Below are 24,789 nucleotides of genomic sequence, written 5' to 3' on the forward strand. Positions count from 1 at the left end.
CGCTACCCCTCTGAGTTTAAACCCTTCAGCGGCAGTGGCAACGTTTGTGTACGCAACTTGTTTATGCCAGTGGTGTCAACTTGTGGCCAAAAGAGAGCAAGATACATTGCTGAATGGATGACCAGAACCTTCTCCATGGTCATTATGTCTTGACTTGACCTCAGTGTGCTGCGTATGACTGTAACCGATCACTTTGATGAAGGCAGTACGATGTTCGACGGGTCGTTCAATGTGCCATGTTCCAAAACCAACGTCAAGAGTACCGTATTTACTCGATTCTACCGCGGCCTCGATTGTTACGTGCACCCGTTTTCCGCGACCAAAAAAAAAGAAAGTACATCGATTCTAACGCGCACCTATTTTTCGTGAGAGAAATGAACAAAAGTTTCAAAAAAAGAAAACACAGAATCAAACGGCGGGCCTTGCCGATGAAACTGTCACCACTACGGCGGCGATACGAGCCGCGTAATGGATCAGTCTTCGTCGCTGTCGGACAACTCCTTGTCGCTGTCAACGCTCTTCGATTTCGGCAAACCGGCCCTGCTTTTGTCCCTAGAAACTTTTTCGTGAAGCTTTGCTGTAAAACGATCTTCTGCTTCTGTTTGCGCCAGCCTCGCACGCACGTTTCGGGAACTCCGAACGGCCGCGATGCGGTCCGATTTCCGTCCGTCTCTGCACATGCAATAACTTTTCTTTTAAACGCGACATCGTGGTGCACTCGTCGAGTATTTGGAGTGGGCACTTCCATGCCACCGATGCGAATGTAGAACGGGATGACAAACTCCTCAGCACGCGTACGAACTGAAACAATGACAGAAATGACCGAAACGCGTAAGAGGCGGCCACTTTGAAATGCCGATGGCAATACGATAACCGAGTTTCTTTCTTTTTTTTTTTCGGTACTCGATTCTAACGCGCATGCGATTTTTCGACTCGTTTTGCCGAAAAAAAGGTGCGCGTTAGATTCGAGTAAATACGGTATTCACTTTTCTTGAAATGAATACAACCAAAAGCTAATTGTGCACCCATTTGGAGCCTATGCTTACATTCTTTTCGTGCCAAAATAGAACATAACTTACTGAAGAATAATTAAATATTTAATTACATGCTAATTACATTTAATTACTGAAGCTCACACAAAACAGCACATTCCTTAATTTTTGTTTCTTGGAATGTAATACTGAATGTCTTGGAATTAGGGTAAGTGAATATACGGACAATAATGCCACCGAAAGTATTGGGGATGTTATTTGTAGTAATTAGGACATATAAATGTGAAGAAAGTAAAGTGGATGAAAAGATAACTTGCCGCTGGCAGGGACCAATCCCTCGGTCTCTGCTGGTGGCAAGTTATCTTTTCGTCGACTTTACTTTCTTCACATTTATATCCTAACTACTAGAAATAACACCCCCTATACTTTTCTTGGCATTATTGTCCGTTGGTTCTCATTTATATTGTGTCTAACAAGAAAAACTAACCCTTAAAAGTCATCTTCTTTCCTTCATTCATAGCGAGGGTCTCGTTCTGGCAGACTTCGTGCCTTCAGGTAGTATGCAAGGGATTACTGGTCAGCTGCCAGCTCGTAAAAAAGATCACGTGCTACGTGATGCCAACAGGCAGAAAAAGTGTGTTCTAAGCTAGCCGCCATGGCTGCGATCAGCGCTGACTAACACTCCTATACTGAAATGCACATATGTAGCCCACAAAGTGGACGGGAGGATGATCGCCGCCGTAGCTCAGTGGTAGAGCATCGGACGCATTATTTGAAGGTTGCAGGTTCGGTCCCTGCCAGTGGCAAGTTATCTTTTCGTCCACTTTACTTTCTTCACATTTATATCCTAATTGCTACAAATATTATCCCCTATAATTTCCTTGACATTATTGTCTGTTGGTTCTCATTAATATTGTGTCTAACAAGAAAAACGAGCCCTTAAAAGTCATCTTCTTTCCTACATAAGTTCATGGGAAGACAGAAGCTCGGAGTGATGAGAAAACGTTAAACAGGAAACGCTGCTGGAGCAAGCGTTTCAGTGATGAGCCCTGATGAACAAAAGTCCCCCTCTTAAAATGCTGGTTCCAGCTACATTTCCTGTTACAGTCAACTGCCGATTTTTCGGATGCCCGATTTTCTGGACATGCTCGAAAATTCGGACGCTTTCGCGGCACCGTCACCAGCCCCATAGATGTCAATGGTCAAGAACGTGGAAATTTTGGACGCTAAAACTCTTCGGCATCCGATTTTTCGGACTTTCTGCCCAAATTGCAGGTCCGAAAGGCAATAATTGAAGCCCCCACCTCTGCCGCGTCTATCATCTCGTAGGTTCGAACCAGCGCTTTCGCGAGTCGACCTGTTTGCGACGGTAGCAGAGCCCAAAAGTCAGCTTTAGTCTTTTAGCACCTTATGGAAATACGGTACGCAAATACGGTAAGGACGTACGGTAGCGTTCCTCCTTTCCCGCTGGTTGTGCTTTGGCCGCTCAACGACTGGGAAAGGAGGAGCGGTACCGTACTGCCTTACCGTATTTGCGTACCGTATTTCCGTAACTTGCTAAAAGACTCTTTTGTCGCGACGCTGAAGTGTTATGGGGTGAAGCGGACTGGAAATTCAAAGGGGCCGCTATCACGGCGCCGTGCGGCGATGTCTTTGCGGATAAGCAGTGGAAATGCACGGAGGCGTGATGGTGGCAGGTGGCAGACGCGCCAGTACGGCTCAATCGCTGACAAGCCTTACGATAAGCATCTTCAGTCAACTGCTCGATAGTGCATGTGGCCTGGCGCAGTTGCATGCGTAGTGCACGCATTTAATAGGTGAGAACCCAAACGCGTCGCGCCGCCATTCATGCTGCCTCTTTGTGCGACCGCTAAGTGCGCCGCACAGACGCATTGCCTTCACGAACGAAACCAGCTTGCCATCGTACAGCGATCACATCACACTGGTGGAGATACAGGCGGACTTGGTTGCACGTAAGCGGAAGTGCGGGCAGCAATGCATTGACAAGTTTTTGCGTCCACCGGGACCCTGAAGTGTCAATAAAAGTATTTTTTTTCTGACACATTCGTTTTTTCGGACATTCGATAATTCGGACTTATTTACGTTCCCCGTGGAGTCCGAATTATCGGTCGTCGACTGTATATGATTTCACATCACACGAGCCCATCTGCAGCACGAACGACAACCTCGTGGGCCGACTCCCAAAGAGTTATCCGCAGTGCGTTGACACTGCTAGATATTCCAGCTAACTTTAAACTAGTAGCATTCCCTGAACCGATACGACGTCTTGTTTTAAACATAAAACCTCTAGTGAGGGTTCTTAGACCTTGGAACTCGAAGGAGCAGGTCTTACACAAAGGTGGGTCTTTTGCAAGTGTGTAATTACGGCATCCTGTACACATGCAGCTTCTCTTGTACACCTTGGTACACAGGAATCAAAAGCACAAAAACTTTACCGGGGTCGTTAAGAATAATGAATGTGGGAGAGACAGAGATGGAAGATTAACCACAGAGTTCAGCAAGCCAAATATTTGTAGGCTGTGAAAGATGCAGAAGACACTAAAAATCAGGAATAAATCTTACCACTTTTTGGTAGCAGCTATTGTAATGTGTTGGCATTAGGATGGGCAAAATGAGGGGATAAAATGCACACGAGTTAGCTTGAAGCCTGCTCTGAGAAGTCTTCCATACTTACTCGCGTAACACCACCATGGTTATCTGCGGACTAGTGTTGGCCATCAAGGCAAGTGAAGGTAATTAAGGGCATTTCTCTCCCATTACAAGCTGCCTCGTCACTGAATCTTTTATTAATAACGTAATGCTAACGTCGCAACACCAACTGGAGAGAAGAAACTCACCTCATCCTTGCTGAGGTTTTCGGTGGGCAGAAACAGGTTCTTGGGCACTGAGTTGTTTGAGAAAAAAGGCAGAGCACATAAGATACTGCTGTGACAGTACAACGTAAGTGAAAATAAAGTATGTGACATGTTTTCATACACAAGGCCTCATCATCAAGTACTATTAATACAAGTGAACGTCAGCACAACACAAAGAATATTAAAAGCAGAGGGGAAAAAGAAAAGGGACATAGAAAGACAATACGATGGCATGAGCGCTCCCATCTTTTCTGTGCCCTGCTTTTACTTTAATACCATGTACGAACTCGCACAGCAGAGCATTCTGTTATGTTAAACCCAAGTGAACTGTAATGAAAATTTCATTTGCCAAGCCGCGTAGTTTTGTTCTGTGCAAATTAATTTTCACCTGCAGTACCAATTTAGCGCTAAATTCCAAACAAGACATTGAAATATGCAAAGCGTTTGCAGCGATCTACTATGTTAACAGGAAACAGCTAAGAATTCATTTTCCACAGATGCCTCTAAACTGGCAAATATTGATCATCAGCGGTGAAAAAGTGAAGTCACAAGACGCTACACTTGAAATGTCGCACTTATACAGAAATCGTGTCAGTATAAACCGGAATATAAGTCGAGATATTTTCATTAAAACAATGAGCTAAAGTCGCCCCTCGTCTTATATACAGAGCTTAGCCGATAGTGAGTCGTCGTCTGGCAACATGAGGCCTGTGTGTATGTCAAAAGCCACACACATTCGTATCCACATCCAAATCCCATAGCAGGCATATTTTTTCCTTCTCCCTGTTTTCCTTGTGTGTTCAAGTTGTGCTACGGATCTGTCTGACTTTCCCACTTTGATTGATGTCGCGTTAAGATTTTTTTAGTACGTTTGTTGAAGATGAGTACTAGTGGCACTCTCAGCTGCGTTTAAGCTCAGTGTTGTTGATTTCGCCGAAGCAAATGGCAACATGGCCACTCAGCGCCGCTTCGACGTTTCTGAAAAAAGCGTGTGCTATTGGAGAGCGCAGAAAGGCAAGCTGGAGAAATGCAATCCGCGGAAGGCGTCGTTTCGTGGGCGGAGTGCAGTTCATCCCCAGCTTGAAGATGCACTCGCGAACTTTGTTTGGGAAGTTCGTGCGCGCTCACTGCCAGCAACCCTGAATACCATTCACAACAAAGCCGTGGAGCTTGCTCAAGAAGCAGGGCTCTCAAGAGAAGAGTTCCGTGCATCAAACTCGTGGGTGCGTTGATTCATGAGACGCAAAGGATTTTCTCTCCACCGGCGCACATCCATCTGTCAAAACTTGCCAGAGGAGTTCGAGGACAAGCTTGTGAACTTCCAGCGCGTGATCCGGTTTCGGCAGGACAATAACTGCATGATGGGGCAAATTGGCAATGCTGATGAGACACCATGTGGTTTGACATGCCTTCGCCGACCACGATCACGGAGCGCGGCGCCAAGGATGTGAAGCTCTTGTCCGCTGGCAACGAGCACTCGTGCTTCACCTTTATGCTGGCTTGCATGACAGACAGCAGAAGGCTACCACCCTTCGTCATTTTCAAATGTAAAATAATGCCGAGGAAAGCGTTCCCGCCCGGTGTTGTTGTTCGTGTGAACGAAAAAGGCTACATGGATGAGGCCATGATGTTCGAATGGATTTGGGTGGCCTGGAACCGTCGGCCAGGTGCATTGCTGCATCCTCGCAGCATGCTGGTTTTGGATGCGTTTCGCGGCCACCCGACCGATGCTGTGAAATGTGCACTTGGCGATGGAAGAACGGACCTCGTTGTGATACCAGGTGGTACGACGTCCAGCCTCCAGCCGCTCGACGTCGTGCTGAACAAGCCTTTCAAGGACTGAGTACGGCTGGAGTACCAGGAGTGGATGTCTGGCGACAACCCGAAGACGATGGGCCGCCTGCAGAGGCCTCCGCTTGCGGCCGTCTGCGGCTGGGTACTTTCGGCCTGGCATGCTTTTCTAGATGTCATGGTGCAAAATGCTTTCAAAAAGTGTAGTAGTATCAGCAACTCACTCGATGGCACGAAAGACGACACCCTGTGGGAGGAGGCCAGTGACAAACACTCGTCTTCGGAAGACAGTGATGATGTTTCTGACGAATAAGAGCAGCTCCGATGGTGGTTGAGGCGTGCTCAGATGATGGTTGAGTGGTGCCATTAGAAAATAAATGCATTTTTGGCGATCATGGGTTGTTTTCTTTTTTTTTTCTTTTTTCGTCACATAAACTTGTGGGGTCGACCTATATTGTCACTTGACCTGTAGTCCGGTTTATCCAGCACTCCAGAGGCACTCTTTATACATGTGCTTCCAAAAGCATCAACAGCCAACTGGAAAGGAGTGCCAACTAGAGCGGTAGTTTGGGCAGTGACAAAAAGAATGCACATCATCTTAACATTGTTAGTACAGTCCAAGCCACTTATAACGATCCCAGATACACTCAAACCTCATTATAACAAAGTCACTGCCACGAAAATAAGTTCGTTATATCCGAAAATTCGTTATAAACGTTTATTTGTAACACTGTATCTATGACAAGACTATTCTTCATTTACTTCGTTATAACCGATAACTCGTTACATCCGAGTTCGTTATGTCGAGGTTTGAGTGTATGACGATCTATGGGTTATAACGACCATATTTCGGTGCACTTACAATTTTCCTATGCTACCCATTGAAACTGCGTCCACATATAGCAAACGTTTTTCAAAGCCGCCTACTTTTACAACGAACAATTCCGACATGGTAGGAATAAAAATCTGGCACATATGAAGTGAAAAAAATGTTGAAACAGACCATCTGAAGCATGAGAGAGGCACTCGCTTGCGCTTGCCCCGCTAATTTAGTCGCAACGAAGATATCCTAGATCGCTGAGCACCACACGCATAAATTTGGATCCTACGAGCGAGATAGCTAACTTTGCTGGCATTTCTCAGAGGCAGAATGGCAGTGAGGAAGAAAAAAAAATGCCCCCACCTCCCCGAATGGAATCGTGAGGAAATGCGAATGCATTTCTTGCGCCGAGAGTACACGGCGTAGTAATTTCAATGGCGTAAAGCTGGACACATCGACGCGCTCAAGTGTCTCCCTTTTGGGCGCCTCTTTCAACGAACGCTTCCTACGTGCGTTCGTAATCACCTCAGGGATGTTGCCACCGCCTTCAATGCAGCACAAACGCATTTAGAACGCGCTGTTTTCGGGCTGTGCCAAGGCAGCACAAACGCTACAAACGCGTTTCAAACGCACTGCATTGAGGCAGTGGCGCAGGGAGGAGAGAGAGCGAACGGCGAGAGAAGGAGCGGCGAAGCACTGCACCTACCCTCTCCACACACGCGGGAGCTCCGCCGAGCCAATGCCACCTAGAAAAAAATTTGCGCTGGCCGAGCTCCCGCGATGCGAGCGCCCTCACACGCCAGAGCGCGCTCCTCCTCTCCACTCACTCTCCGCTACTCCGCCCGCACCACCTGCTCCGGTTGCTAGGGGTGAGGATAAGCGCGCGCGGCCGCAGTTGTTGCTATGGGAGAGGGAGTGAGAGCAGAGAGGCGCGCGGACAACGCCGGATGCCTTACATAGCCCGACTAAGAAATGCATTCGCATTTAAAAAAATAATATAAGGGAGCTTTCACACATCAACTTCTTCTGACGCCGTTCTTAGAGCTGCGACTAGCCGCCTACAACGAACGCCTTGGATGTTGAAACCACGACCGGCAGCCGTGGAGGAGGCGATGTCGACGAAGTTGCCAGTGAGCATCTGAGGCTGTCTTGCCAAGGCTGAATTCTACCGACGCTAACTGCCTGCGCGTCGAATAAAGCATACCGCAAACCACGAACACATCTATGACGTGTTTCCGTAGCGCTCGGTGCCTTCAACCAGCAAAAGCATAGCCTTTAAGATCTGCATAAGTAATTAAGAAGCTGCCACCCTATCCATAAATAAAAAAAAATTACAGCATATCCACAGGTGAATGATGAAGAGCTTGGGCGAAGCTCCTGAAGCAATCATGGTTACACCGTGAAATGTTCAGTGGTTTTGCCCAGCAGTAATCAAAGCGATACGCCGCTTTGATTATTTTTCCTTTTTCCTTTTTTTCTTCTTTTTGTATTATTTATTCTGTTATTTTTATTATTTTTAATTTTTATTTATTTATTATTTGTTATTATTTTTTACTTTATTTTTTTAAATCTCTATGGGACAGCGCCATCTATTGAATGATACGGGAGATGCGACGGCGGGGACACGCCGGATGGAGTGACGACCGACCAGGTGATGCTATAAGGAGCTCCGCTCCTAAAAAAGTTACAGCTACTTATCGCCACCGCCATCAGAGAGTTCACGTGGTTCATGTGGTTCATGTGTTGTGAAGGCCGAGCGTGCCGCTAGCGTCTCTGTCCATGCTCCTTTTTTCAGTACGGTTGCATTGCATTCTGTGTCGCATTTTTCACAAACCATGCGGACAAATTTGAGCGGCGTGAGCTGTGTTCATATCAGGTCGCCTTGTTTTTAGTATTTTCATTCTTTTGTTTTTTTTCTCGTGCTCTTTGAACCTACGTGGCGTTACTTCTCTGGGAGCGACATTCTAGGAATGGTCCTTTGAACACTTTTCTGAAAAGGACAAGACAGCTGCTTGTGCTGTGTGTGCACTGGTGCTGCTGGAGTTCCCGTGTTGTGGCTTGTGCAATGGCTGAGAGCGCACCAATTAAGAGGAAAGCCATCCTAATCGAAACAAAGCTGGACGTTATCTGTGACATTCGATCCGGGATGAAAAATGCGGACATCGCAAAGAAATACGATCTTTCGAAGTCCACGATCTTGACAATCCTCAAAGACGAAAAGAAGTTGCACGCAGTGATCAACATTAGCGGCGACAAAAGCAAACGGAAGCGCTTGCATCAAGCAACATACAAGGACATTGAAGATGCTTTGTTTAAGTGGTTCTTGGACACTAGGGGAAAGAAAGTTCCTATAAGTGGACCCCTGCTGATAAAGAAAGCAAGAGACTTTGCATCCTTTTAGGCTACCAGGATTTCAAGCCTGGAGGAGGATGGCTGCAGCGTTTCAAAGAACGGCATGCACTGGGCGGTTGTTGGTGAAGCAGCAGCAGTCAACGAAGACACGGCGAATGACTGGCTGTCTGCTAACGTGAGTGATGAGCTCCAATTCAGCGAGCGAGACATACACAATGTTGATGAGACTGGTTTATTTTACCCAATGCTGCCAAACAAGACTCACTCGCTGACATGCGACGCATGTGTTGGGGGCAAAAACAACAAAATGCACGTGACAGTGCTGCTTTGCTGCAATATGAATGGTAGCGACAGGCGCCTTTCCTTTCGTAATAGGAAAATCAAAGATGCCGAGGCGCTTTCCGCAGTTTGTGCATGGTACAGGCACAATAAAAAAGCCCGGATGACGCGGGCGCTCTTCGGTGAGTGGCTCAAGGAGTTCGATGACGAGATGGTGACCAAGAAGAGGAGTATCCTTGACAAGTGCTCCGCTCATCGGCTATACCCTGAGCTGCAGGCCGTAAAAATTCTTTTTTTGCTGCCCAATGACACCGCAAGGCTACAGCCCCTAGACATGGGCATAATTCAAAATTTCAAGACGAATTATTGCTGCCACGTTATTGAGAGACTTCTCATCCTGATCCGCCAAGACAGACTTGTGGATGGCGATTCAGATGATGAAAGGAGGACGGACGGATGTGACACGTGAAACAATGCAAAACTGTTTCAAAAAGGCTAGCTTTGTCAGTCTGTCGGTTTTGCCAGCATCAGTCGAGGACATTGTCATTCCCGATGCCTGAGAGGATGCATGGCAAGCATGGAAGGAAGCCGTTGGGGCTAGACTTGTAAGACTTTGTTGCTGCGGATGATGCTGTGTGGGTGACTGAACAACTTGACAACAATGCAATCGTCCTTGAAGTTCGAGCAGAAGCCTGCCCTGAGTGCCATCCTCGGATGAGGACAGCGATGACGACATTTCCTCGCCGGCGCCTATAGGCTCTGCAACGGCGAATGAGTACATTGCCACCCTGATGGACCTTGTATTCTCGAGGGGACTGCCGGAAGAACATGTCAGTAACTTAGAGAACTTGGAAAAGGCCATCAGGAGTTCCACAAGTGGGCATAAGCAAGCAGCTAATCACCCAGTTCTTTGATCGGAGGCGATGCCCCTGAAGGCATTCTTTTCTTTCTTTTCTTTTTTTAGTGTGTGTGTGTGTGTGTGTGTGAGTTCCTTAGGGCTTTGAAAATCGTTTCAAGAGAGATTTCAGCGTACATGCCACCTTATGCTTTCATTGTAAAAATATAACTCATTCTGACCTGCAGTCAGTCATTTCTTTTTTATGTTGTTAAATTTGTTTTATCGTGGTACTTAGCAGCCCTATATTGTACGCTGCAGTCAAGGTAATTAAGCATGAACAATTTAGAATATGAAATGACCATTTTACGCCACTACGTGTAAATGGCTGCTGAAGCGTTGCTATTGCCAGTGTCGATCTTCACGCAGCCCGAGCACCGCCGTTGACTACTTAGCTGCTATCTAGAGATTGCGGTTCGCCGACCCTTCGTTTGCATAGTTGCTGATAACAAACGAATCGTGATGAAACTCGAACTTTCGAACTTCACTCTTCTCCGGCCGAAGCCGCGCACCTCCCGGTGCGCTCAGTCTATTGCGGCTAATGCGTAGCTATCGAAGCCATTACGGCAAGTGGAGATCTTAAAGGTGTCCGAGAGAACTTTGCGGGCATTGTGCACTCTGCCGGTAGCAGCAGGTTCGACACAAACGCAGTTCAGTTCATTCGTAGGCAAGCAGCGGACGTCCCTTCATGAAGCTTGTCAACGGAGGGGTTTTTCGACATGTTCACTAATTTGCGCACATTTTTAAGGGCGAGTCTATATACAATTAACTATTGATATAACGACCACTTTTCATGGCACCTTCGAGTTTGTTATAAGCGGGTTTGGCTGCACTGTAGCAGTGCATTCTCTTTTCTTTATGGTGAAGAATGCTGCGAATATTGGTGCAGTAATCTCTGGGCTCATCTTTAATTGCCACAAAGGATTTCAAGCTTTCCAGCTTCAGGTAATGCCGCCACTCTCCCTCATTAAAGGGGTACGACACCTTTTTTAGACGGCGAGTTTACTCTGCCATACAAATCTCCTTTATGCAGAGATGGCTTGGGGCAAGCGTGAAGCTCAGCAAATGCAGATAAGATATTTCATTTTGATATCAAAGTTAATTTTTCCATGGCGCACCTCCTGACATCGACACTAGCTTGACGTCAGGCTACTGTACACTCAAACCTCATTATAACAAAGTCACATCTGCCGCGAAAATAACTTTATATCCGAAAATTCGTTATAAACGTTTATTTGTAACACTGTATCTATGACAAGACTATTCTGCATTTACTCCGTTATGACCTACCATTCGTTATATCCGTGTTCATTATATCGAGGTTTGAGTGTACTAATTCTGGTGACTTCACGCAGCAGTCTTGCTAGTTGTGATGACGTCAGGTACCAAAACTTCCAAGATGGCCGCTTATGCGTCACCAAGGCATTCAAAATGGCTGCTTGTGCGTCACCAACGAAGCCACGGTGCGGAGCGGCCGTGGAAACGTCACTACACTCAAACCTCATTATAACAAAGTCACATCTGCCATGAAAAAAACTCGTTATATCCGAAAATTCATTATGAACGTTTATTTGTAACACTGCATCTATGAGAAGACTATTCTTCATTTACTTTGTTATAACCGATAATTCGTTATATCCGTGTTCATTACTTCAGGGTTTGAGTGTATATATTGTACGAGCACGTGACGAGAAGCTCATACCGTGTTGCAGACGTCAGGGTACAGTAGGAACCAAAACTAGCTCTTAACAACCTACTGCAATTACTTTTTCAGGGTGCACTCACGCTTAGCACCACCTTTTCTGGGCTCTTGTGGGCTTGGCCTTTCATTAGATGCAGAAAAAGGACAACTGAAGATTTTCGTGTCAGTACTCCTTTAAACTGATGTGCTTTGACACAAACATGCTAACATGCCATGTTTCAGCTTTGTTTTCAGACGCACGTGTGAAAATGAGGACAAGACTCTGACTCACCTTTGGCCTTGTGGTTGCGTGCAATGTTCCGGAGCCGCTGGTACTCGTTCTTGGCTACGCGCTCCTTCTTCTTCTTCTTCAGCTCACCATGGTAGTCCACCATGGGGTCTGCGAGTGACAGAAGAACACATGCACTTGAGACGAAGTGGGTTTGAATTCACTGTGTGAGGAACCAATGCCGCTTAAAACTGTTCTCCTGTGGGCTTTACAGGCTGTTCAAAAGGCCAATGAGTTCTCATCGACAGCAATCCCTTTTTAGGATTGAGGTGATTGTTCCGTCAGAAGAACAAGCAATGCACCTGACACGAGATTTGCAGTGATTGTTCAGTGTGCAGCTGCAGTACATACTATGTACAGTTCTCATTCATGGAAACGTGACATCAAAAGTTTCAGTATAATGACTGGTATGTGCCACCGCTCAAGACCACTGTGTGATAAAGGTAGCGTCGGCTGTAAAAGTTGAAAATGTTGAAAATACACAAATATAACACAAACTGAGGACAATGAAAATAAAAGCATGCACGTTGCTTAACCCTAAATTGTCATATTTGGATACGTGAAGACTGTATGTTATCATCGTCACAATCTTTCATGTGCCCCCTTTCAGAGAAATACCTCTGCTTGTGATACGAGTTTCGACTCACATTATGCATCGATCGGCTCAATCCCATGCAAGCAAATTTCCTATTCTCGTCCCGCCACCTATGCCTTGGCAGTCTTTGACTGCACCTACTGCCTATATGATTGTCCTTATGGGGCTCAATGTCCCAAAGTGACTCCATAGTGGAGGGCTCCTGCTAATTCCAACCAACTTGGTTTCTATGACATGCACTGACACTGAAATCGCACAGTACAAGGGCCTCTAGCATTTCGCCTCCAACGAAATGTGACCACCGCGGTCGGGAACAAACCCGTGCCTTTCTGTCCAGCGTCCAAGCACCGTAACACTGAGCCACGGAAGCGGCTCCTTCTACGTGATCTGACAAGCTATTGCCACGCCCACTTCTTGTCTTGTTTTGATGTATTCGTGTTTGACCGGCAGGGACAGTTATCAACGCTCGACGCTGTCCACGAAGTAGTGTTCTAGAAGCGTCGCGATTGTAGTGGATCGGTTTGTTAAGATTGCGCCCCGCATGCGAATGTTCCAGCTTTGTCTAGAGATTACGCCGCCACCAGCGATATCGCTGGAAAGTTCGATAGCGCCTGTATAAAAGCCGACGCGCATGACCGCTTGTCTGTTGATCGACGGACGACGCCGTGTTCGCCGCTATCATTGTACAGCGTGTATTGCTGTAGTGCTAGTTCTTATTTTCCGGCCACAAGTTCGGCCAAATAAACAGTTTCACCCTGCAAAGGCCTGCTGCTGTCTGCGTCGACGTCACGACCACGTGACATCTGGTGGAGGTGCTGCTTCATGATCCGGACGCCACTGCGAAGCACTGACCCAAGACCAAGCCACGAGGAGGACGACGGCAAAGAAAACCCGGATCGTTGAACAAGCCGCAGGCAGAAGGGACTGCAGCCAGAGTACGGGCTCCTTCCCGAACAAACCAGGCAGCCCCAGGTCCCAACACCGACCGCAGCAACGATGACCGACCCCGTGCAGCCTGCGCCGATACTTCTCCGGCAGCCCAAGGAGCCGCCAACTTTCCGCGGGTCGTCATTCGAAGACCCGGAAACCTGGCTCGAGGCCTTCGAAAGGGTCTCAACATTTAACAACTGGAACGCCGACGACAAGCTGCGCCACGTGTACTTCTACCTGGAACAAGCAGCAAGGACATGGCTCGAGAACCGGGAGTCCACGCTTCGAACCTGGGATCTCTTTCGCAGTGCATTTTTGGAGACGTTCACGAGCGTCGTCCGAAAGGAAAGGGCCGCAACCTTGCTGGAGACACGGGTTCAGCTCCCGAACGAAAACGTGACCATCTTCGCGGAAGAAATGACCCGGCTGTTCCGCCATGCTGACCTCAACATGCCTGAAGAAAAGAAGGTTCGTTTCCTTATGCGAGGAGTAAAGGAACAGCTCTTCGCTGGCCTTACGAAGAATCCGCCGAATACCGTCCAAGAATTTGTCTCCGAAGCAACAACAATCGAGAAAACGCTTGAGATGCGAACACGGCAATACAACCGCAGCTTCTCGACCACAAGCTACGCCGACGTTCAAGCGCTAGGATCTGGCGACCGGCGTGAGACGATTCGAGCAATCGTGCAAGAGGAGCTGCGAAAACTTCTACCTTCGTCGCAACCTCAAGTAGATTCCATCGCCGACGTCGTGCGCCAGGAGATCCAGCATTCACTCGGTGCGCCTCAGCTAGTAGAGCCGCAGCCGCAAGCTATGAGCTATGCTGCTGCAGCCCGCCGTCATGCTCCTCCTCCACGTCCACGCCAAGACGACACACCGCCGCAGTACCGTCGCCAGGCGCCGCCGCCGCCACCGACGCCCTACCGCCCACCTGTCGGCCAGCGCTACACCCAGAGGAAGACCGATGTCTGGCGCGCCCCTGACAACCGCCCGCTCTGCTACCACTGCAGGGAGGCCGGCCACACGTACCGCCGCTGCCAGTACCGACAGATGGGACTACGCAGATTCGCCGTCAACGCGCTGCGCCCGCAGCCAGGCGAACGGCCTCGCGACATCGACGACTACCTCACCGGAACACAGTGGCAAGAACGACGACCTTCCCGCTCACCATCGCCCGGCCGTTACATGTCACCGCACCGCCGGCAGTACACTGGCCCAAATCGGGGCCGGTCGCCTAGCCTGTATACAGAAAACTAAGGGCAGCAACCGGTGGAGGTGCGGTTGCTGAACGACGAAATGCTGAAGATCCTCCGCCGTCGACGACGCCACCGCGACGAAGCTCCGAGCCCCCGCCGCACGCCGCACGACGTCCTGAAGACGGAACTTTGCGACCGGAAGCAGACCTGACGACGCAACGCGGAAGCAGCGGTGCAAATCGACGCAGCCGTGACCCGACGCCGCGACGTAACCGCAACGCAAGACGCCGGACTAGCGACCTCGACGTTCTGATCGACGGCCACATCGTCACTGCTCTCGTCGATACTGGAGCCGACTATTCCATCATCAGTGGGCCGTTCGCAGCACAGTTGAAGAAAGTTAGGACTGCTTGGGAAGGCCCCGAGATCCGGACCGCTGGAGGCCATCTGATAACGCCAATTGGTGTCTGCACGGCGCGAGTCACTATCAATAACCGGACTTATCCTGCGAGCTTTGTAATCATACAGAACTGCTCCAGGAATGTGATACATGGAATGGACTTCCTAAGTGACCACGGCGCCGTCATCGACCTGAGGTCTGAGTCGATAACACTGACCTCAGACAAAGCGCTCCCGCCCCACGCGATGCCAGGCAACCATGCATTGAATGTGATAGAAGAGCAGGTGACCATCCCGCCTCGCTCCAGCGTCATAATTGCCGTCAGCACCGAAAAAGCTGAAGAAATCGAAGGTGTCATCGAGAGCGATCAGCGTTTGCTACTAGACCGTGACATCTGCGTTGCAAGGGGCATTGCTCGGTTGCACGAAGGAAAAGGAAGCGTGATGCTAATGAACTTCAGCCAAGAATACAGACACCTGAGCAGGGGCACGACGATTGCATACATCGAAGAAATCTTGGCCGTCAGCGATGCATTTGCCTTTTCGGATTACGACGAAGCTACGACGACTGCCCCAACAGCTGAGCCACCCTTCGACGTAAACCCAAATCTTCCCGCTCGCCAACAGCAACAGCTTCGATGCCTTCTGCAGAAAAACAAGGACTGTTTCTCGTCGTCATCGCGGGTCCGACAAACGCCCCTTGCTAAGCACCGCATTATAACAGAAGAAAATGCTCGACCACTTCGTCAGAGTCCCTACCGGGTTTCGACGCGGGAACGGGAGGCCGTGAAGAAACAGGTCGACGAGAATGCTACGCGACGATATCATCCAGCCGTCGAAGAGTCCGTGGGCATCCCCCGTGGTGCTAGTGAAGAAGAAGGATGGGACTCTCCGTTTTTGCGTCGATTATCGTCGCCTGAACAAAGTCACGAAGAAGGACGTGTACCCCCTTCCCCGGATAGACGACACCCTGGATCGATTACACAACGCAAAGTACTTTTCGTTGATGGACCTCAAGACCGGTTACTGGCAAATAGAAGTCGACGAGAGAGACCGAGAAAAGACTGCCTTTATAACGCCAGACGGCCTGTTTGAGTTCAAGGTCATGCCTTTTGGTCTTTGCTCGGCACCTGCGACTTTTCAACGGTTATGGATACAGTACTAGCCGGCTTGAAGTGGCAGATGTGCCTCGTGTACTTGGACGACGTTGTTGTGTTTTCCCCAAACTTCGACGAACACCTTCGGCGCCTTGAAGCTGTACTTCAAGCAATCAAGACCTCCGGACCCACTTTGAAGCCTGAAAAGTGCCGCTTCGCGTACGAGGAGCTCTTGTTCTTAGGTCATGTGATCAGCAAGAGTGGTGTTCGCCCGGACCCGCGGAAAACAGCTGCCATCGCTGACTTCCCGGCGCCCACCGACAAGAAGGCCGTACGCCGTTTTCTTGGCTTGTGCGCCTATTACAGACGTTTCGTCAAGGAATTTTCACGGATCGCGGAGCCACTGACGCAACTCACGAAGGCCGACGTCGAATTCAGGTGGGAAACGTCGCAAGTTCAGGCATTTCAAGAATTGAAACGACGCCTGCAGACGCCTCCGATACTTGCGCATTTCGACGAGCACGCCGATACGGAAATCCACACCGACGCAAGCAGCGTAGGACTCGGCGCTGTCCTTGTGCAGAAGACGGACGGATTGGAAAGGGTGATCAGTTATGCTAGCCGGTCGCTATCAAAGGCAGAAGTCAACTATTCCACAACAGAAAAGGAGTGTCTGGCCATCATCTGTGCTACATCGAAGTTTCGCCCCTACATCTACGGCCGGCCCTTCAAAGTTGTGAGCGACCACCACGCCTTGTGTTGGCTAGCCAACTTGAAGGACCCTTCAGGTCGCCTCGCACGGTGGAGCCTAAGACTTCAAGAATTCGACATTACCATCGTTTACAAGTCCGGAAGAAAACACTCCGACGCCGACTGCTTGTCTCGTGCCCCCGTCGACGCACCGCCGCAGGACGACCACGATGATGACTGCTTCTTGGGAACCGTAAGTGCCGACGACTTCGCTGAACGACAGCAAGCCGACCCGGAACTCAGGGGCCTTGTGGAATACCTCAAGGGCAGGACCGCCGTTGTTCCAAAAGTATTCAGGCGGGGATTGGCGTCATTTCTCTTGAAAAACGACGTCCTCGTAAAGAAGAACTTCTCTCCGGCCCGGACCGACTACCTCATCGTTGTAGCTTCGGCACTGCGACCAGAGGTTCTGCAGGCCCTGCACGACGACCCGACGGCTGGCCACCTCGGCTTTTCCCGCACGCTCGCGAGGATACAGGAAAAATACTACTGGCCACGCCTTCCTGCCGATGTCGCCCACTACGTTAAGACTTGCCGAGATTGCCAGCGACGGAAGACACCGCCGACTAGGCCAGCCGGACTTCTGCAGCCAATCGAACCACCTCACCGGCCGTTCCAGCAAATCGGGATGGACCTACTGGGGCCGTTCCCGACGTCGACTTCCGGCAACAAGTGGATCGTCGTAGCAACTGACTACCTCACCCGTTACGCCGAGAGCCGAGGTAGCGAAGTTCTTCGTCGAGCACATCGTCTTGCGTCATGGCGCCCCAGAGGTCCTCATAACAGACAGAGGTACCGCCTTTACTGCGGACCTAACTCTGGCGATCTTGAAATACACCGAGACGAGCCACCGCCGCACCACCGCCTACCACCCACAGACCAATGGCCTCACCGAGCGTCTAAATAAGACCATCGCCGACGTGCTGGCCATGTACGTCGACGTTGAGCACAAGACGTGGGACGCCGTCCTTCCGTACGTGACCTTCGCTTACAACACGGCCGTCCAAGAAACGACGCAGATGACGCCGTACAAGTTGGTCTACGGAAGAAGCCCGGCGACGACGCTCGACGCTATGCTACCCAACGTCACCGACGAAGAAAATCTCGACGCCGCCGCTTACTTACAGCGCGCCGAAGCACGACAGCTCGCCCGACTACGGATCAAGAACCAGCAGACGACTGACAGCCGCCACTACAACCTTCGACGACGCCACATGGAATACCAACCCGGTGACCGTGTATGGGTATGGACGCCAATACGCCGACGGGGACTTAGTGAGAAGCTTCTTCGACGATACTTCGGACTGTACAGGGTACTTCGACGCCTCGGCGCACTCGACTATGAGGTTGTCCCTGACGGCATTACGAACTCTCAGCGGCGCCGCGCGCGACCTGAAGTCGTCCATGTCGTGCGCCTTAAGCCGTTTCTTGCGTGTTAGCGAGCCTGGGGACTCTATTTTTTCCCTTTGTTATTGTAATTTATTTGTGTATGCACTTGCTTCTTTTTTCTCTTCTATGTTCTTTCACAAGCATCGGGACGATGCTTTTTTTCAGAGGGGGGCAATGCCACGCCCACTTCTTGTCTTGTTTTGATGTATTCGTGTTTGACCGGCAGGGACAGTTATCAACGCTCGACGCTGTCCGCGAAGTAGTGTTCTAGAAGCGTCGCGATTGTAGTGGATCGGTTTGTTAAGATTGCGCCCCGCACGCGAATGTTCCAGCTTTGTCTAGAGATTACGCCGCCACCAGCGATATCGCTGGAAAGTTCGATACCGTCTGTATAAAAGCTGACGCGCATGACCGCTTGTCTGTTGATCGACGGACGACGCCCTCTTCGCCGCTATCATTGTACAGCGTGTATTGCTGTAGTGCTAGTTCTTATTTTCCGGCCACAAGTTCGGCCAAATAAACAGTTTCACCCTGCAAAGGCCTGCTGCTGTCTTCGTCGACGTCACGACCACGTGACACTATGCTTGGTAGTGGCATTCTACTCAATCTGTCGACGCATGCATTGATAGTGTAATAGATGTAGTGGGTTCAATTCTTGATAAATCTTGAGTACTCAATTTGTTTTACTTCCTTTATATATCGCTTGCTCTTAAAATTTTATTTTTGTGTGACCTCTCTCATTTGTTTTCTTTTTTTTACAATGGGGACATGCTGCTATTGCGAACTGATATTTCACGTACACTTTTTCCCATGCTTCTGGCTTGTAACAAGGCTTTTAGTGCTTTGGCATTAACAATAAAGAATACCCGACTATAATCCATTGGCAAATGTAGTTGTAGAACAGCTGAAGAGCTACTGCCATGAAACTCGCAAGAGTTGAAAATAAACCACAGCAAAAAAACGTCAGGCCTGCGCTGAAACCGCAGCACAGTCACAGCGAAAGCTGGAAGAGCGGCGTTTCTAGAGCCGTTGTAAGCTCTCTCGGGGCTACAATACAAGTACACCAGAATGGTACCCACTACGCCATAAATCATAATTTTTGTGAGGTTGGGAAGCACCTACTAAGCCATTATTCGTCATTCTGCGGAGAAGCGAGGCACCAGCTACACGTCTGTAAGGCATTATGTGCACTTTGTTGACGCGACGACTGAGGACGACGAAGAATTATGGCTCAGCCCTTTGTAATGGGTTGGAATCTTTAAACGGCCCACCAGTTATGTAACTTGCATTGGGTGATGCCCGGTCGCTATTTCCCTCTCCCGTCATGCTGTATAACATACATTGACATGGGAGAGAGCCGGGGGGGGGGGGGGGGGGCGAAGAACTTTACTGAGACCCCGAGGAAATGGATCATGCGCTTATGGGCTTCCTTGGCAACCAATACAAGTGCACTTGCGAGGAACCCACTACGCTGTAAATCACTGTAATTTTTGAGAAGTAGGGCAGCAGGCACTGTGCCATATTTCGTCATTCTACGGAGAGCGTTGGTACCTGCTAAACGCATGTAAGAGATTATGCGCACTTTGTTGATTCTGCGCCTGATGACGATGAACAATTATGGCAGAGCCCTTTTGTAATGGGTTGGAAGCATTCAACAACCTACTCGTTGCGCAATTCGCAATTGTTTGACGCCTGGTTACAGAATTCGCGTTGTACGACGCTTGGTGCTTATTTTACTCTTCTACCACGCTATATTGCATATGCTAATGTGGTTCCTTCCCGACATGAAGCCTGTATAGGACCTTTTTGCAAAGCGGTTTCAAGCACCGGCATGGCTCAGAGGAACACTGGGCTCCCACGCAGAGGGCCCAGGTTCGAACCTCCTTCCATCCTGGAATTTTTTTCTTATTTCGTTTTTTTTTTCATGTTTCGAGCGATAGTGGTTACGGACACCGGCGGCGGTGGACAACTACGGCGCCAAAAATGGCCGCTGAAATGATCTCATAACAGCTTTCGCTGTAAAAAGATTTCTGAGCACTATCTCAGACAGGGCACATACTCGCCTTCTTATTGGTTTGCATCCTTGTGCCAGGTTGCACTTTTACACTTTTAATCAAGCCCAAACGACTTGTCTAATACAGTTGAACCCGCTTATAACGATCCCACGTACAACGATTTGTCGGTTATAACGACCATATTTGGGTGCACTTACCATTTTCCAATGCTAACCATTGAAACTGCGTCCACATATAGCGAACATTTTTCAAAGCCTCCTAGTTTTACAACAAACACTTCAGACACGGTCGCGGGAAAAATATGGCGCATACAAAGCAAAAACAAAAATTAAAACAAGCCTTCTAAAGCGTGAGAGGGGCGCGCGCTTGCGCGTGCCCCGCTCCAGTTTACTCGCGACTAAGATATCCCTGATTGGTGAGCACTGCACGCAGATTTCAGACGCTGCGAGCGAGGTCGCTCACTTTCCAGCCTTTTCTTCAGTGGCAGAATGGAAAAAAAAAAGAAAAAAAGGAGGCAGCATGAAGCCTTGTGGTCAGCTTTCGCACAGTAACCTTTCCTGACGCCGTTCTCCGCAGCTACGACCGCCTGCGATGAACCAAACAATGACATGGAACGCAAGAAGGCATAAATGCAAGAAGTGATAACCGCGATAACTTTCCATCGCATAAAGGTTCACTGCGCCCCTAAACTCGTCGACGCCACAATGTGCCGCAAAAGGTCGTTCATCTTTTCGGTAACGGCAGAGACCGGTCGATCGGTGATAACGATTTCCGCACGATTGCGGCGATGCCTTCGTGGATAAGCATCAGAAAAGAGCGAAGGCGAGGTGGTGGCCGTCGATGAACGTGCAGTTGTGACTTATAGCCGATAATCTTATATCACAGTCATCTGTAGATATCTGCTTGGCCGCGCGTGTGGCGTACACTGTACGCTGTGGTATCGACAGCGGTAAGAGCGCGCCATGCTGCCGTTCGCAAGTTTGTCGCCGCCGCGTCGTGCGAGACCGCTTTAAAGTGCGCGTCGCTTTGTGGAAACGTAGCTCACTGTTGTTGAGCGGCGCGGGCACCGAGAAACGTTGACGCACTGACAGCGAGCGTATACTGCGTGTTTGACTAGGTGACAACTCAAGTGCGCCGCGAATCGTCGTGCAGGGCCGCGAGGGCATCGCGGAGACGTAGTGCGCGTTGCTTGGAAAATGCTTGTTTTCGCCTCGTTGAACGAACAGGCTACTCGCCGCACCCGTGCACGGTCCGGAGTGAAGCAGGCACGAAGAACGTACAAACGTGCGCATACGGCATACAGCAAGCGGCCCGGCATGCAGGCGACACGCTGCACGCAACTAGCCAGGGATGATTGGCTCCACATGGCAGTACCGCGCTTCGGTGAAACGGTGTCAGTTCATTGCAAAGGCGGGTAATTCACTCGTGAGCACGTAGCAGGCGTCGCTTCACGACGCAAAAAGGCTTAGCTTGTCGCCGGAGGGGTTGGGTGCACCTTAATAAAAGTGCACAGAAAAAAAAAAACAGCTTGGCCGCTAAGCGCACGTTTTTGAGGGCGAGTCCATATACAACGAACTACTGATATAGTGACCACTTTTTGTGACACTTTTGAGTTCGTTATAAGCGGGTTCGACTGTACTTGACAAGACTCGGTCAACCTACCCTTGTTCTCAGGAACTTCAATCAGCCAGTTGTTCTGCTTCTCAACCTGGGCTCGCTTGTAGCCATACCGAGGCCGCCAGTCCTGCACACAGAAAAATTGAAGCGCAGTTTAGTGGTTGAAAAAGAAATGCACAAATGTTGAAATTTCATGCAGTGCAAACTAATGGATAAATGAAAAAGTGTAAAAGATTGAATTTTCTTACATCGTTAGAGAGCTTACAAAAAAACTTACTTCGAATGCATGTATTAATATGCAATGCACTAAATTAAGGGGAGACGTGGGTCTTGAAAAAAAGTTTATTAGTTGGATCAACTGAATGAAATTTAATACACTTATTCAGTTTTTTCTGCAGATTCCAAATGTTCAAGTAGATTTTTATTATCTGCATTAGAACAAAAGATACAGTCAAACCTCGATATATCAAACACGGACATATCGAATTATTGCCTATATCGAACGGTTCCTATATCACGTGGGAAATCGCGTGCATTTTTAATTTTTTATCTCGAACGAAGTTTGACGTATAATGGATATATCGAACTCGGCCACCCCAAACCGCCCGCGCTCCGTTGACAGGCGGCGAGCTTTCCCGCCGCGCTACGTTGACAGGCGGCGAGCTTTCCCGCAACTCTCGAAAATAGCGGTAGCGCGGTGGGCGTTTACGACTGCTGCACACATCGATGGCGCCGAGTGCGCCACTTGAACGTAGCGGCATACGCACGCCGCAGCCTTGCAGCAACGACGCACTGCACTTGTTGCACCAGCTCCTCCTTGATAGTATCGCCAGGCATCCGTCGCATCGATCGTTGTTGTGCTCGTGTGTTAGGCCTGCCGCGCGTTGTGGTGTGTGTAGCGATGGCTGCAGACGCGAAGAAACGGACGACCCTGACTTTTGCAGCAAAACTGGAAGCAATCCAGCGCGTTGAGAATGGTGAGAAGAAGTCGAGCGTCGCGGACGGGTTAGGCATACCAAGGAGCACATTGAGTACTCTGCTCAAAAACAAAGCCGACATAAAGGCCAAGGCCAAGAAGAGTCAGCACTCGGGCGCGCGGCGTGTACGCAAAGCTGCTTTTGAAGATGTTGAGAAGTCTCTCCACAAGTGGTTCATGGACGCAAGGGCCCGAAATATTCCTGTATCGGGGCCGATGTTGCAACAGAAGGCAAAGAACTTTGCATTCATTCTCGGCGTCGAGAATTTCAGTGCGAGTAGCGGTTGGCTACAACGTTTTAAGACTCGTTTCAACATTGTCGGGAAGACTGTGTCGGGAGAGAGTGAGGACGCCAATGATGAAGAAATTCAGAAGTGGCTTGATCATGAGTGGCCCAAAGTTCTCGCCAAGTATGAGCCGAGCCAAATCTTTAATGCTGACGAGACGGGCCTGTTCTGGCAAATGCTTCCGTGGCAAATGCTGGACACTCGCGGGGACAAGTGCCACGAGGGCAAGCAAGGCAAGGCCCGTGTGACGGTCCTATTGGCTGCCAATATGGATGGGAGCACGAAGCTGCGGCCACTTGTAATTGGCAAATTTAAAACCCCGAGGTGCATGCGGAACTGCCCCAATATTCTGGTGACTTATGCCTGGAATAAGTAGTCGTGGATGACGAGGGATATTTTCCTCAAGTGGCTGAAGGCGTGGGATTCGGACCTGGTGCGTCAGGGACGGAAGGTATGCCTTATCGTCGATAACTGCACGGCACACCACACCGATGCCCAGCTGAGCAACATCGAAGTGGTATTTCTGCCACCCAACACCACTTCGAAGCTCCAACCGTTGGACCAGGGCATTATCCGCACATTTAAGTCTATCTACAAGCGTCGGCTGATCGACATTTTGCTTGTAAGACTCCGGATGGGCCAAGATCTAAAGATCGATCTTTTGGGCGCCATCCAAATGCTCAAGGCGTCGTGGGAAAACGTCAAGCAGTCGACGATAGCCAACTGCTTTCGGCATGCGGGCTTCGATGGACGCACTGACGAAGCATCAGTGGAAGAATCCGAGGAAGCTGGGTTGGCATGCGCAGATGAAGGAAGCGAGCTCGCCGAAACGTGGAGCAAGCTGGAGAGCTTTGTTGGTGCGGAGCCGCAAAGCATGTGCATCGAAGACTTCGTTGGAGGTGACGACAGCACTGGTACAACGGCGGAGCTAACGGATGTAGAGATTGTCGCCGAAGCTACCGCTGAGCAGCCGAATGAAGACGCTGCCGAGGTGGATCCCGCAAGCGCTGATGGTGCCCCGCTCCCGACATCAGCTGAGGTCGTAGCCGCTCTGGCCCTTGCGCGCCGCCATTGCAGCGCGATTGAAGGCACCGGCCTTTCACTTGTGGATCGCCTGGACTATGTTGAGGACGCAGTCGTCAAACAGGCCATTGCCAACAAAAAGCAGGCTACTCTTTTTCAGTATTTTAAGCCAACATAATAAATACTTTGTTTGAATCTTCAAGTGAGTATTTACTGCACCACAATTGGTTCGTTGGTTGTTTTCCACAAGTTCTTGACGCATTTTTTACGTGATTTTTTATATCGACTTCTGGATATATCGAACTATTTCGCGATCGCCGTGCCGTTCGATATATCGAGGTTCAACTGTATATGGACACTGTCAGCGGGATTTTGCGGTCACCGCTCATCTGTACTGAGTCCAAACCGATAACATCGCTTACGCATCGTCTGTTTCACGTGCGAGTAGCGAGCAAAAGCGCACTAGCGCTAGGGACGAACGCAGTTGAAGCAGAGGTGAAATGACCCGGCTGTCACCGTCGCGCGAAGGGCAATGCGATA

General features: G+C 49.5%; 1 protein-coding gene across 1 annotated transcript in view; it reads right to left on the reverse strand.

Annotated features, from left to right (window-relative positions):
• The window catches only part of LOC119399426 (ribosome biogenesis regulatory protein homolog), a gene marked incomplete at its 5' end in the record, with an annotated part of 36,613 nt that extends 14,523 nt beyond the window's left edge, over positions 1–22,090 (reverse strand). The window contains 3 exon segments of the mRNA XM_037666230.2: positions 3,851–3,897; positions 11,979–12,086; positions 22,009–22,090. Coding sequence (XP_037522158.1) covers positions 3,851–3,897; positions 11,979–12,086; positions 22,009–22,090 — 237 coding nt within the window.
• Positions 22,091–24,789: the final 2,699 nt, after the last annotated feature.

This window comes from Rhipicephalus sanguineus, chromosome 7 (genome assembly GCF_013339695.2).
Source record: "Rhipicephalus sanguineus isolate Rsan-2018 chromosome 7, BIME_Rsan_1.4, whole genome shotgun sequence".
Taxonomy (NCBI): Eukaryota; Metazoa; Arthropoda; class Arachnida; order Ixodida; family Ixodidae; genus Rhipicephalus; species Rhipicephalus sanguineus.